Genomic DNA, 13,279 nt, shown 5'->3' with positions numbered 1-13,279 from the left:
TTATGGCCTGCCTCCTGTTCCTCCCACCCCACTGAGTCCCTGTATGTGTTTTGGCAAATTTAGAAATTTGTGGGCACACCACAGAGTTAGATGGTTGGGGAAGCATGGTTTAGACTTGGCACAAGCTTCTCCATTCCTACAGAGTGGGGATTCAGTGTATTGGAGGCTAGCATCTCAAGGGCCGGCCTGCCTGGAGAAGGGAGAGGCAGAAAGCCACCGGCAGAAGCTGGAGTCCCAGGGGGATCCTGCCCCTGCCTCTGTTTCGCCTTGAGGAGTGGGCAGTTCAGATTTCTGAATTTCCTCTTGGGTTAGGAGTTAAGCAGAGAAGACCTTCCTGTGGTTTCAAGGCCTGCAACCAAAACCCTTTTGCGATTGTGCCTCTTCCTTTCCTGCCTTGGTAAGTGGCTTATGATGAGTGGGATTCAATCTCTCTGGATTTATTAGGGTTTTGCATGATTTCAGGGTCATCATTCCTAAAGGCCTTGTCCTTGTTCAGGAGTGGATATGAAGCGAGGGAAATGAAGCTGAATAAATTATCAGCAAAGAAGCTAGTCCTGGAAACTGCTTTTCAGGAGGAAAAAAAAAAAAATCTCACTGGCTCTGGGGTGGGAATGCGCCAGTGAGAACCAAGCCTGCCTGGCACGAGTGGGTATGGCCAGCTGCTTTGGTGGCGTTCCGGTTAATTGCAGGTTCCAGTTAATTGAGCTCTGGTTACATTTTCTCTTGGACCCTGGTGCTCAGGATGGCTGTGCCTGGCTGGGCCTGACTCAGTGACACGGCTCAAATCCTCCTCACCTCCTCCTCATAACCTGCCAGGCCTCTCTCAGGCCTAAATGCGTCCGTCGGCATTGTTCCATGGAACCCTCAGAAGGAACCGCTCTGACATGTTAAGCTTTTTAATTTAGCATGTACCGCGCGTGTATGCCCCCAGACAAAACAGAATTGATTTATAATTCTCTTAATGGAAGCACAGGCTTCAGTTGCTCCAGAAATAGATCATTACCTCTGCCACCTTTTGTAATTTTTTCCCTCCCGTTTTTTTTTTCTTTTTTAACACCATTGTGGTCTAAAAATATGACGTTTCATTTCAGCCCTCTCTCGTAATCCACTAAATGGCAGACATTTCTTTTTAGACCTTTAATTTATAGCGTGTTTGTTGGGTTCACTTCATTAATTAATGTTCTTCCGAGGCCCCCGTGCCAGAGTCTTTGTGTAATCCTCTCTTACAGTAAGCAGGTGCTTTTATCCTTAATGAACAATTTCCTGGAAAATACTGAAACAAACAACGAATAATCAGGCCAGGAACACGATGAATCTGGGAGTTGTGCGCCACTCTGCAAATTAAACCCGGGAGATGGGGGACAAATTTTTATCAGCCACAGCGCTGTTTTAGTGGCTTCTTCTTCGGGGAGGGGGCGAGGGGTGCTGAAATTCTGGAAGGTGAGTGAGCTGCTTGCTCCCCCAGGAAACCAGAGTTCAGACGACCTGTTTTATCGCAATGGCGTGTGGCTGTGAGGATGGCAGTCAGACAGCCTAGGCCAGAAACGCAGCCAAATTGCCTCCGGTTCCAGACTTGGAATCGTCTCCAGCTTAGACTGTGGGTCGGCAGGGCCTGGGCTGGGCCGAATTGTAAACTTATTGAAATTCATCTTCAGTCTTTCTCTCTGTTCTGGAAGGCTTGCCCCGCCCCAGCGAGGGAGTCCTTATGGGAGGACCCTAAGAAACTCATTCTCTCTCTGCGCACACACCCCCAGGAGTATTTGTACCGCATCCTCCCACCCCTAGCAAGAGGGCAATGACCGTATTTCACGCAGTGTGGTGCTGTTTACAGGTCCTTCTCCTAATGCTTATCTCTTTGGCCTCTCTCCACCCTGTGAGTCAGATTTTCTAACTGTTCCCACTTGACAGAAGAGGAAGCAGGGACTCCCAGAGCTTTGTGACCTCCCCAAGGTCACACATTTGGCAAGAGGCGGAGCTGGGATTAGGACCCAGGAACTGAGATTCCAGGGCTCAGGTGCCAGTTACCCTTGGAGGGGCAGAGCCTGTGGGGGTGCGGGGGACAGAGCGAGCCCTGGAGTGGGGTGAGGCACTCCCGCCGACCTGGCTGGGCTTCGAGCCAGAATTCATCAGTGTCATGGACCAAGGGCTGCAATAAATTTCTTTTAAAATCTGAATACTTGATTCATTTATTATACTGGATAGAGCTGACAAAAATCATACATTATCCATCCATTTTCCTGTGTGGTAAGATCATTTTGGGTCTTTGAAATGGCATAATGTTTTTAATCACAGCACGGATACAATCGCAGCGCGGTCACGTGCCGTACTACTGTAATGGCAATTCCCCCCAGGGCTCCAAGAGCTGCATGGGACGCTCCAGAGAGTGGCCTGTGTCCCTGGGGTATCAGGCTCTGGCTCAGGAATCCCTGTTCTTTGGGAGGATGCACCCTGAGGAGCGGTGGGGGAGGTCCTGGGGTAGAGGAGGGTCAGCTGCGGGGGACCTGTCCAAAGGGGCCTGCCCTCTTTGTTTGCAAAACGAAGATAGTTTTATTGTGGTCTTTCAAATTTTAAATTTGAGATCAGCTCATGGTAGAAAATGTAAACAGACAGATAAGTTAGAGAAGAAAGTTAGTCTCCTAAAATATTGTCACCCGGAACCCTTGCCAACATTTTTAACATCCTCTGGACATCTTTCTGTTCTCGCTCGCTGTAAACACACACTCTCCACACACACGCACAGAACATTCTATATAAATGTGATCATAGTGTTCATGCTGTTCGGTAACCTGTATTTTTCACGTAATAATCCATCATGGTCATCTTTCCTTGTCGGTGAACTTATATCTATTATCATAAAATGTCTTTGCTTTTCTGATTATAGTGACAATGATGCTCACTCTAAGAAACACTAAATAGCAGCGTAATGTTTGACTTAGAAAGCACGGGTCCTATGATACTGCTCCCTCCCCGCTTAAAGATGATCACTATTAACGCTCCAGTGAGTAGGCTTCCCCATTTCTCCACACATTAATATTTTTAATGTTTGCATGATGTTTTGTTATGTAGATACGGTAGAATTTATTTAGCAAGGGCTCCACTGATTTAGGCATTTCGGTTGTTTCACTGCTGCAACAAATATCTCTTTATTAAGAGATGATGCAGAAAACATTCTCGAACCTATCCTTGGCCTTGTCAATTTTTCAAAGTTAAATCGCAGAAGTGGAAAGCTGGGTTAAAGATATACACTAAAACATGGTGTTGTGTATTGTCGAGCTGCTTTCCAGAACACACTGATGTGCATTTCCACTACCAGTGCACAGGCATGGAACCCTTCAGGCTTTGGGATGGTTGGTGTCCAGCTTCAGAATCTCCTGGCTTAGATACATACAGAAGGTCCCAGAAGGAAACCTGGAGAGGCTGCCCTAGTCTGATGCCCACGATTATGGGCCGACAGCCAGGTCTCCTGTTTAGCTCCTCACTAGTGGCCCCCGAGGTGTGATGGGACAGAGGCTGCCCTGGGGTGGGCACTGGACTATAATAGCACAATGTAAGAGGCCAGTCTTGCAAAGGATTCTGAGGACTGGACAGAGAGGTGGGCAGGAGCTAAGGGGCCCAACCATCACAGTGCTGCTGATGCCTGCATTTCCACTTCTGGGCTGCAGTTTAACTCTCAGGAGAACCTGTTTTTCTCTCATCCTTCCCATATAGCAAACAGGAAAAGGAGGCTCAGAGCAGTGAAATGAGTTCTCCAGGATCCAAGACTAGAATCTAGTTCTTCTGCCTGCTCTGCTTTATCTCGCTGCTGGGAGATGAGGCAAACCCAAGGTTGGGAGGGGAGTGAAGACAGAGAAGAATGTGAGGAGGGGAAGGGCAGCGAAGGAGACACGTTGTAGATGACCTTGTAGAGCTGGAAGGGTCCAGGAGGCAATGTGGTCTGAGCCCAGCCTCTAGGACAAGCAGAGAGTGAAACTCAGAGAGGGAAAGCAACCTTTCTTAGGGCACACAGCAAGTTAGTGACTTAGCAGACAGTGGGGAAGAATGGGGCCCATGGGAAGCTGAGCTGCTCCTGAGCTGAGCTGGAACTCAGAAGACCCAAGGGGGAGAGAGGAAGTGCAGCTGCTCTGAGTCCTGACAGAAGGGAGCTGGGAGGCTGGACAAGCCTGTGAACTGGCTGCTCTCCCTTCAGAAGCGGCAGCCCCGATCAAGCGTGGATTCAGAGGCAACCGGAATGGAGATGGGCCAGATTCAACATGGGGGCGACCTGCGGGCATGTTAAGGATCCATTCCTGCAGGGGTCTCTGATATCCCATCACATTTGCCCCAGGCTTCCTGCCGGGGAAAGGCCTCATGCTTTGAATTAAGCCATATCCTGCGTCCCCTGCCCTCTCTGGGCTCTTCCCACATACCCTTCAGCAGTGTTTGGGGTCGGGGTCTGCCTGAGTCATCTTTCTGTTCCACAGCAACTGGAAAGTGTTCAATAAGTGTTTGCTGAATGAATGGATGAAAGATGGGACCTGTCTTGATAATTGTACAGTTAAGACTCACCCAGGAGTCAGCAAATAGACACAGCCAGCCTAGATTTTCCAGCAGAGGGTTTTTCCATCAGTCTTTTATCTTCCCCCAGCTCCTTAGAAATTCTGGAGTTCAGAATTAGAGAGTTGGAAGGGTTTTTAAGGTGGGAAATATGGGTTGGGAGGAAACATTTTGGTGAGCATCTTCTATGTGCCAGACGCTGGGCCAAGTACTCTACTTGCTGACTCATTTACTGTCCTAACAGCCCTGTGAGGTTGGTCTTACCTAACGTGATCCACTCAGCCCCAGAGCAGGTACATGATTTTATCCAGGTGACGCAGCCAGGAAGGCGGAGTCAGGATCTGAACCCAGGCCAGTGGACTCCACCATTTCCTTCACACGAGCCCCGCCATCAACATGTCATGTGACCTTGAGGGAGTCACCTGGGGACAGTTTCCCCTCCTGTGGGACAAGGCATTGGACGGTGGATGCTCACAGGTCTGTCCCGGTGCCAGTTCTGGTACCACGCATCTTGCCCTTTAGCCCAGGTGGGAGACGGACCTTCCATTGATGGGTGGTTCTCCAGGGCCCCATCCCTCAGCCATCTGTTCCCATCCGGGCACTTGTGGTTGCCTCTTGTGGTCTGAGAAACGTTTTTTTCAGAGTGGGCAGGAATGGGGACTAATCCCCATGGGGCTGTGTGGTCCTGAGTGACTGACTTGTCTTTGGGGATTTTGTGGATGTCGCGGGGATTTAATGCCGGGCGTGAGGGCCTCCCACAGTTCCGAGAACCCCGCAGCCCTGGGAGGGGTGGGAGGGGCAGTCAGAGCAGGCCTGGAGTGGGCTGGGTTGGGGGAGGGAAAGGCAGCCTCGAGATCTCGATCTCGAGGTTGGCCAGGCCAGCTGAGTGTGCCCTGATTTGCAAAGAAATGGAAAGATGGAGATAATTGCTTTGTGAGAAATGGAATGGCCTAAGAACACAGATAAGTTCTCTCCCTTCATCTTCGGAGGCTGGGGGTACGGTGGCTGCTTGCTGGGAATGGGAGGATTGAGGGTCCGGCACCCAGAGACAGCACATTATGGGGGCCCTGAGGCGGTGCTTTATTACTTTGGCATTTCTATACCGCGCCCCCCACCCCCGCCCCGCACCCCCGCCCTGGGGATGCGCTGTGGTTTCTCTGGGAGCCTGCTGACGTCAGGGCCACTTCGTCTTTGCAGGGCTCGAGAGTGCAGGGGACAGGACAGTCTTTTGACCCTGATTGATGGGCATGGCAGGCCCCCCTGGTGCCATTTTCAGGATTTGCAGCCGGAGGCTTCCTGGGCAAGGAGAAAGCAGGATTTATCGGCGTGAGGAGCCCGCGTCAGAGGAGGACGTGTCCCACGTCGTCGCGGGAGTGACTCCGGTCCCCCCTGATTTATCCGGCGGGCGGACACGTGGCGGCCCTCCGCGCTGGCGCGGGAGCGTCTCCTGCGCTTCTGCAGTCAGGGAATCAGGCTTTTGGAGATTAAGAACTGTGGGTTTATTTTTTAAACTCGTGTTTTAAGTGCAGGGTGATTAGAAGGCGTTCAACATAAACCCAGCCCGGGTGGGATTGCTGGAGGCTAGAGGCCTCATCCAGGCAAAGGGCGATGCTGCTTAATCAGGGGGCTGATCCGGCTCCTCTTTCCAGCTCACGCTGATCAGACCCCAGCAAGGCCAGGGGACAGAGCGGGGCTCGCAGACTGGGAGCCACGGAGGGAGCGGAGGGAGCCGGCGGGCGGATGAAGGGGAAGGGCCCCCCCCCCCCGCCCCCGCCCCCACGGGATGCTGACCTTGGCATTTGCCCCATTATGTGCACACTTGGCTTTTTTGTTTTATTCAGGAAAAGATAGAGAAGTGTATGCGTGCGTGTGTGTGTGTGTGTGTGTATCTTCTATAAATAGAAGACAGAAACCTCTCTCTCCGCCTGCACGCTGGGAGGGGTGTGAGGCGTCGCTCTATCACTCCCAGCGAGGCGTTTGCTTCTGCTGCTTCCCGGGCCTGAAAGTGCCCTTTCATGAGGCGCGAGGAGCACCAGTCAGTCCCCCAACTGCAGCTCGAGCTATTGAGTGGCCGTCAATGCCTGCCTTGTGCCGGTCCCTGGAGCAGATGTACCCCGGTGCTGCTGGGGTGGCCAAGGCAGGAATCTTTGAACTGCTCTCAGAACGTCGTGGTGCCCACTGTGCCCATCACCAACAGATTTGTGTTTCCGCAGTGCAGTGTTAACGCAGCGTGGAACGTCCCATGCAGTATGACCTGCTGTCGCCACAGGTCTTGGGTGGCCTCTGTCAGGCCAGACACAAGTGATGTGGCTGGGCCTGAGGCTGGAGGTGGCTGAGATGTGGGAGCAGGTGGCTGGCTGTAGAGACAGTAGTCAGTTGACATCGATGAATTGAGCCCCCTTTACATGCAGGTGATGCTCTGGGTGCTGGAGACAGCAGTGAACACACAGACCGAACCCCTGCCCTCGTGAAGTGTGTTTTGGTGGTGTGATACAAAGGGAAGGAAGAAGATGGGGGGCAGTTCTCAGCCCCAAAGGGAAGAGCTGATACCACGTCTAGATGGAGAAAGCCCTCTGCTGCCTGGTCCTCCAACACCACTGGCAGGTTCCTGCCTCCGTGCGCTTGCTTGTGCTGTCCCTGCCCCTGAAATGCCGTTTCTTTGCCCTCTGCCTTTCATATTCTGTTCATCCTAAGTCCCATCCACTCCACAGGGTCTTCCCTATAGGAGAGGAGCAATTTCCAGAGTCCGTAACAACTGTTCAGCAATGTAGGACAAGGACAACAGGTGCATGGCCCCTGTGTGTCCCTCTCCACCCAGTGCCCACAAGAGGCGTTACTAATTAATCCTGGCACACCTTCCTGCTCAGTCCCAGTTTCGCATCGTAGCGTTCCAAGCAGCCACGACCAGTCGATCCCCAGTGTTGTGTGAGTAGAAACCTCCCAGGGCCCACAGAATAGTGCCTGACCACCACCACCCCTGCCACCAGTGCAAATTTGTTGAGAAGGAAGGGCTAAAAGAGACTGGGATGGACAGAGCGGTTCCGGGTACACGGATCAGGCTGTAGTGTCCAAGATTTTGGCACAGGCAGGAGGACTAGGCAGGTGGAGGAGGCAAAGCAGGTGGGGGAGGAATTTTGCACAGATGGACTGTGAGGTCATAACAACTGATCCCAGGGCAGAGGCCATCTGTTTGTCTGTCTGCCCTCTGCCCCAGTTTTATGCATCTTGGCTAATGTGAGCAGCTGGTGTCTGGCCAGGTGTGTGCTGCCACCAGAGAGACAGGCTGCACTCTACAGGTGCTGGTGCTGGTGCTGGCAGGGCCCCAGCGAAGGCAAGGGCCTCTAGAGGATGCTGCCATCTCTAAGATCTGCTCAGCCTGCAGGGCCACTGAGGCCAGAACAAAGGCCCAGGCTAGGAGGAGGGATCCTTCGCTATGATGTCAGTGTCTCTTGAATACCAAGTGGCAGATTCTCTTTACCACCACCTGCCAGGCACAGAAAGCCGTCAAGTGTTAGAATAAACAAGGGAATACAAACTGTAAAGATGCAGATTGACAGGACCAGGCCTCCGCTCAGACTAGATCTTGATGGAGAGGACCATTTTCCTGAGCGGGTATCCTGAGGACCCCTGCTCCTCGAGCAGCCACTGGGAAGTTTGATGGGAAACACTGGGTGAAACAGGGTCGAGCAGGTCTTCCCAGATTCTATGGTACGCTGCTGTAAATGTTTAAGATGAGGACACTGCAGGCCGCATTTCCTGAACTTATTCACTCATAAACCTTTGGGAGAGTTCTATCAGCATTTCATGTGACTAGAGTTCTAGAGAACTTGATTTTGGGAGATGCCTCCCAGAGGGTCTCACATCCCCACCAGCGCTCCACAGTGAAAGCCCCCTGCTGCCTGGTCCTCCAACACCACCGGCAGGTTCCTGCCTCTGTGCGCTTGCTTGTGCTGTCCCTGCCCCTGAAATGCCATTTCTTTGCCCTCTGCCTTTCATATTCTGTTCATCCTAAGTCCCATCCACTCGTCAGGGTCTTCCCCAAGCCCCGCAGTGGGACTTAACTGCTTGCTCCTTTAGTCTCCTCCACCAGACAGCAGCTGACTTGTGACTCCGTCGTGTCCTCCCCAGCACAGCCCAGAGCTGGGCAGGTGGTGCTCCAGGAGTGCTCGGTGATGAGTTCAGGCCACAGCAGGTGTGCAGACTGACTGCGCCTGGGGGCAGGTGCGAGAGGCTCGCCCCCTGGCCACTTTCTCTCCCCTTGACCCCTCTGCCCAGTTCATGGGGTGTAAAACGCTCATACCCCCAGTTGGGAAAGAAGTCTCTCCACGTCTGGAACTTGGCTCCCTTCCTCTGCTCCTCAATATGCAGGGAGCACGGACAAGAGGGACGGGAACCAGCTGATCTATTTATATGCTCTCTTCCTCCGAAGTGAAACCAGGGAGATTTTCTTATTTAATTATTAATGCCCTAAATCAGATGGTGGCCACCGTGTTAACCTCTGTCACTCCGAATGGAGTTGGACTAATAACCGCCGCGGCGGGATTGATTCTCCCTCAGTCAGCTCATGAGCATATGTCTTTGGGATCTGTCCTCTGGGAGACAGCCTGGGGGAGCCCCATTAAAGCTAATGGCGATGAGTTGCGCCCACGTGGGGACGGCTCTCTGCTGACTGCTCTTTGCTCTGCCTCAGTGAAGTGTCTGAGACAAGTAGAAACACTGTTTCTAAAATCGCTTCCTAAAAGGAACTGACTAGTTCAGCTTAGGACTCGACCCCACCTTCAAGGTGCTACAGACACTTTGGAAAGATAAAGTAAACCCGCTGGAGAGATGTCAGTGCAAGATGGGGAGTGGTAAGTGCTGGGCCATGTGGTCCAAACTAGAAGCTAGATGAGTGTCAAGCCCTGCAGCGGAGGAGGGGGCTGGGGGCCGGAGCCGGATCTCAAGTGGATGGTCTTTGGATATGCAGAGTTGAGAAAGAAGGGCATTGAGGGCAGGGGAGCAGGGTGAGCAAGGCTCAGAAGTAAGAAAGAGCAGGAGGGAAGACCAGCCTGGAGGGGAGGAGGAGTGGGGGATAAGGCCGCATCCCTTAGACTGGGCCAGGTTCAAGAAAAAGTCTGAGGGCTGAAGGGGTCTGAGAGGAGTCAGCTCATCTGCCCTCAGGCTGGACGTCCTCCCCAGGATCCTCCTGCTCTGCCAGCCTTAGCGCCATGACACTGATGGAGGAGAGGGGCCTCATACCGCCAGGTCCCCCTCCACTTCCTGTGTGCTTATCCAAACACCTATGACTCCCCCTGTGCCCTGGTATCCGGGTACCTGACTGTCAGTGGGAGTCAGTCAGCTAAACTGTCCTGCCCAGACCCGACTCTCAGAGAAAGAGATTTTCGTGAAGATTTAAAAAGATCTCCCAAATTATAGCAGTGACCCAAGTCACCTCCGTCTCCTACTTCTCTCTCATCACCTTGGATCAAAAGGGACCAGAGGAACAATCTCCTCTTGTCCAGATGGCCTCATCCTTTGATGTTCTAAGCTTCATAAGTTTGCAGATGTGGGCAGGGGGGCCTCTGGGGAGAATGCCGGAGATTATGGGAGCATCCGAGGTAGTGATTCAGGGCCACGGAGAGAACCGAGGCGAGCCATCCTCTGCAGTCAGCGTTCAGACTCTGCCTCCAGAGCGCTGTGTCCGTTTGTTTATTTCTTTATGTGGTTTATTTGATGCTTGATCAGCCCAGACCCCACCTGGAAGAAGATGCTCACCCCCAAAACTCAGTACCACGTCCTGGGCAGGCTCTTTCTCGTTGGAGTTATGTCTGACGGAGTTATGTCTTTGAGGAGAATGAGCTGAAATGGCCTGCAGCCCTAGTGCTGGACGGGCTCCCGCTCAGGCGCTGGTTAGGTCTCCGAGGACTGGGCTGGGGTGGGGTGAGCGGGTAGGGGAGACGTGAGCGGCTGTGGCTTGCGTCCTCCTGGACGCTGCCAATTGAGCAGAAACACCAATTCTCTTTCCTAATTGATTTTCAGAATGCATTTAGCCAGATTATTTCCAGATCTCAAATAGAGAGAAAAACCTCATTAATCATTAATTTGGACCCCCACGGTTATACAGAATTTGTGACAATTTGTTTACTTTTGAAGGAACTGCTAAGAAGGAGTTTAACAAGGAAATTATTGGGGATGGAGAGAGAGTGTTTAACCTTCCACGAAGCCAGGAGCTCCATTTAGCTTCCCTCTGGGTACAGATGGGGGCGTGTGCCACATCCACGCCACTCTGCTCTGTGCCAGGAAGAGCGGGTGCTTCCTCACCTGTAAACTCTGGGCCAACGGACTAGAAATCCTCAACCATTTCAAGCCTGGGGGGAACCCCTTTCCAATGTCAAAATATTGTCTATACCATCCCCGCCCCCAGTTATTAGAAGTTGCTTTTTTTTTTTTACAGTGTGGCTGATTGAAAAGAAAAGCTACTCTCAATTCAGTAAAGCTTTTAAGCAAATCACGATAGCATCTATGTACACATGAAGAATAGTGCTATCTTTCTGAGTCACGGTGTTCATGCAGTCTGTAGCTGATGTCTGAGCACATATGAATTCCAGGTCCCTTGGAGGTGGCTCTGGGTCCCCGGGATTCCACCGGGTGGCAATCCTTGGGCAGTTCTCTAAGGCTATAGGACCCTGGAGTCCTGGGGTGTTAGGGCAGGAAGGAGCCTGGGGGGTCATTTCAGCCACTCCCACCGTAATGGTTCTCTGCCTCTATGAGGAGCCCTTTGTTGGGGAATCCTCGGTTTAGAGGACCAGGGGGTTAGTGTTCTGCATAGGCACACTTCACACCTGTCACAGGCTGTCACTTCAGAGCCTGGATCAAACTCTATAAGCTGCTTCCTTGAAGGCCCCTACAGGCTGCTCAAGCCCTTCATCCACGGTGGGAATGATGTACAGTGACTTGCTTCCCTCTGGGTGTCAGTGAGTGACACCCCATTGGAGCAAGAGAAACCAGGCCCAGCCTTCTGGGTGGCTTGCTTGAGCAGAGCTGCCTGGAAGGGTTTTCTCGGCTCAGCTGCCCCAAGGGCCACAACAGATACCTTTCTTCTCCTTCGTCATGGCAGGAGGAGTAGGGAGAGGAGGTGAATGGGAAAGCGCATCGCAGATGAGAGAACAGGGCGTTGCCTTTAAAGTAGTCTAGATCAGGGGTTCTTGGTCCAAGGATGGGCTCAGGGGCCTGAGGACACCCTGAAATCGTAGCCAAATGTTGTACATGTGGGCATTTTTCTGGGGAAAAAGTCTCTAACTTTCATTAGATTCTCAAAGCAGTCCATGAGCCAAAAAACTTTCAGAAGCCCTGGCGTGGAATTTCGACTTTTCCCTGACTCGGGCTTCCCACTCCCGGTTACTCAGAGCTGGAGAAGTGCTACCGTGTTAGTCGAAGGCTGCAGTGTAAAATATCAAGTGCTCGTTACACCGCAAGGGTGGGAAACTTCGTCTGCCGAGCAAGTCTGTTCTGCCGCTTCCTGGGAGATGTCTCAGCGCCAAACAGATGCCTGGGAAGACGGTCTGATTAACGATGCTGCCTCTTCTGTTCTCCTGCACAGGGCCTGCGATGGCGCTCTCAGTGACAGGGCTCATTGGCTTCTCCCTCCTGCAAACCATCCTCTCTCTGAACCCCGAGGACCCCAATGTGTGCAGTCACTGGGAGAGGTAAGATGTGGGTCTCAGATGGCCAGGCACTCCCCGGGGGCCTCGCCCTGGGCTTGGCACTGTTGGGATACAAGCAGAAGCAGGAGGTAGAGAAGCTGTCCACCAAGTCCCGCTGGGGAGATAGCAAGATGCTGAAAGACAGGACAAAGCAGTACAGATTCTGTCTGAGACTCAGTGCTGTGGCAGCTCACGGTGGCGGCGTGAGGGACAGGCCACTTAAATGATGCAGTCTGAGGGCTGACAGTGCACCCCAGTTCCTCCCTGCATTCTCATTTCCCAGCCATTTTACAGACAAGGAAGTAGAGGCCCAGCGGGGCTCAGTGCCTGTCTGCAGCCAGGTGCAGTGCCGTGAGTGACTATGGCCCAAATGTGTTGTTCTCGATGCTGCGATGCCATTCCTGGTCTCCCAGACTGGCAACAGTGCAGCAGCTCGGATGCATGGGCGGCCAGCAGCTTGCCCTGAGGAGGATAGGTGAGGGGCCCTTGCTGCTTTCGATCTGGTAGGGATCGGGGGGCTGCCAGGGGAAGGGCAGCCAAGGACCACTGCAGAAGAGCTGGCTGCATTCTGGCTACGGCACTATGTCCAGGGGGAACAGGCCCGGGCCCTGCAGACGGCCTGACTTTGAAGCACAAGGTTAAAGTATTGATTTTGGTGAGCAGAAAGACAGTGACCAGAGACCCAATCAGGAAAAACTGAATTAAACCCTGGAATTGATTGGCCGTGCTGACCAGGACGACTCTGCCACTTAGATGTTAATAAATCAAATGAATAAAATTAAGATGAGGGCCTGATGGGGGAAGCAGATGGTAGAGGAGGCCAGGCGAGTGGGACCATGCCCGTGAGGGTGAATGTCTCAGCCCCATGCAGGGAAAGGCACCTCACCCAGGGCCCCGGATGGACTGGCTGGGGAGGCAGAGGCACGGGGCCTATGCTGGCGTGAACTCTGGTCGCTGGGCGCTCTACTAGGAGTCCTACAAAGTCGAAGCAGGAGCGAGGGCAGTGCTGTCGTGTGCCCCTTTTTGGTGAAGTGGGAAGAACTCGCTGTCTGTGATGGAAGACC

The 13,279-nt window shown here is 52.8% G+C and overlaps 1 protein-coding gene across 1 annotated transcript in view; it reads left to right on the top strand.

Annotated features, from left to right (window-relative positions):
- The window catches only part of MEGF11 (multiple EGF like domains 11), a 325,951-nt gene that overhangs the window by 102,395 nt on the left and 210,277 nt on the right, over positions 1–13,279 (top strand). The window contains exon 2 of the mRNA XM_046654139.1: positions 12,113–12,218. Coding sequence (XP_046510095.1) covers positions 12,121–12,218 — 98 coding nt within the window. The 5' untranslated portion in view covers positions 12,113–12,120. The remainder of the gene's footprint in view (positions 1–12,112; positions 12,219–13,279) is intronic.

The sequence above is a fragment of the Equus quagga genome, chromosome 2 (assembly GCF_021613505.1).
Source record: "Equus quagga isolate Etosha38 chromosome 2, UCLA_HA_Equagga_1.0, whole genome shotgun sequence".
Lineage (NCBI taxonomy): Eukaryota > Metazoa > Chordata > Mammalia > Perissodactyla > Equidae > Equus > Equus quagga.
Note: the sequence above shows the minus strand (reverse complement) of the source record. Positions and strands in the feature narration are given on the sequence as shown.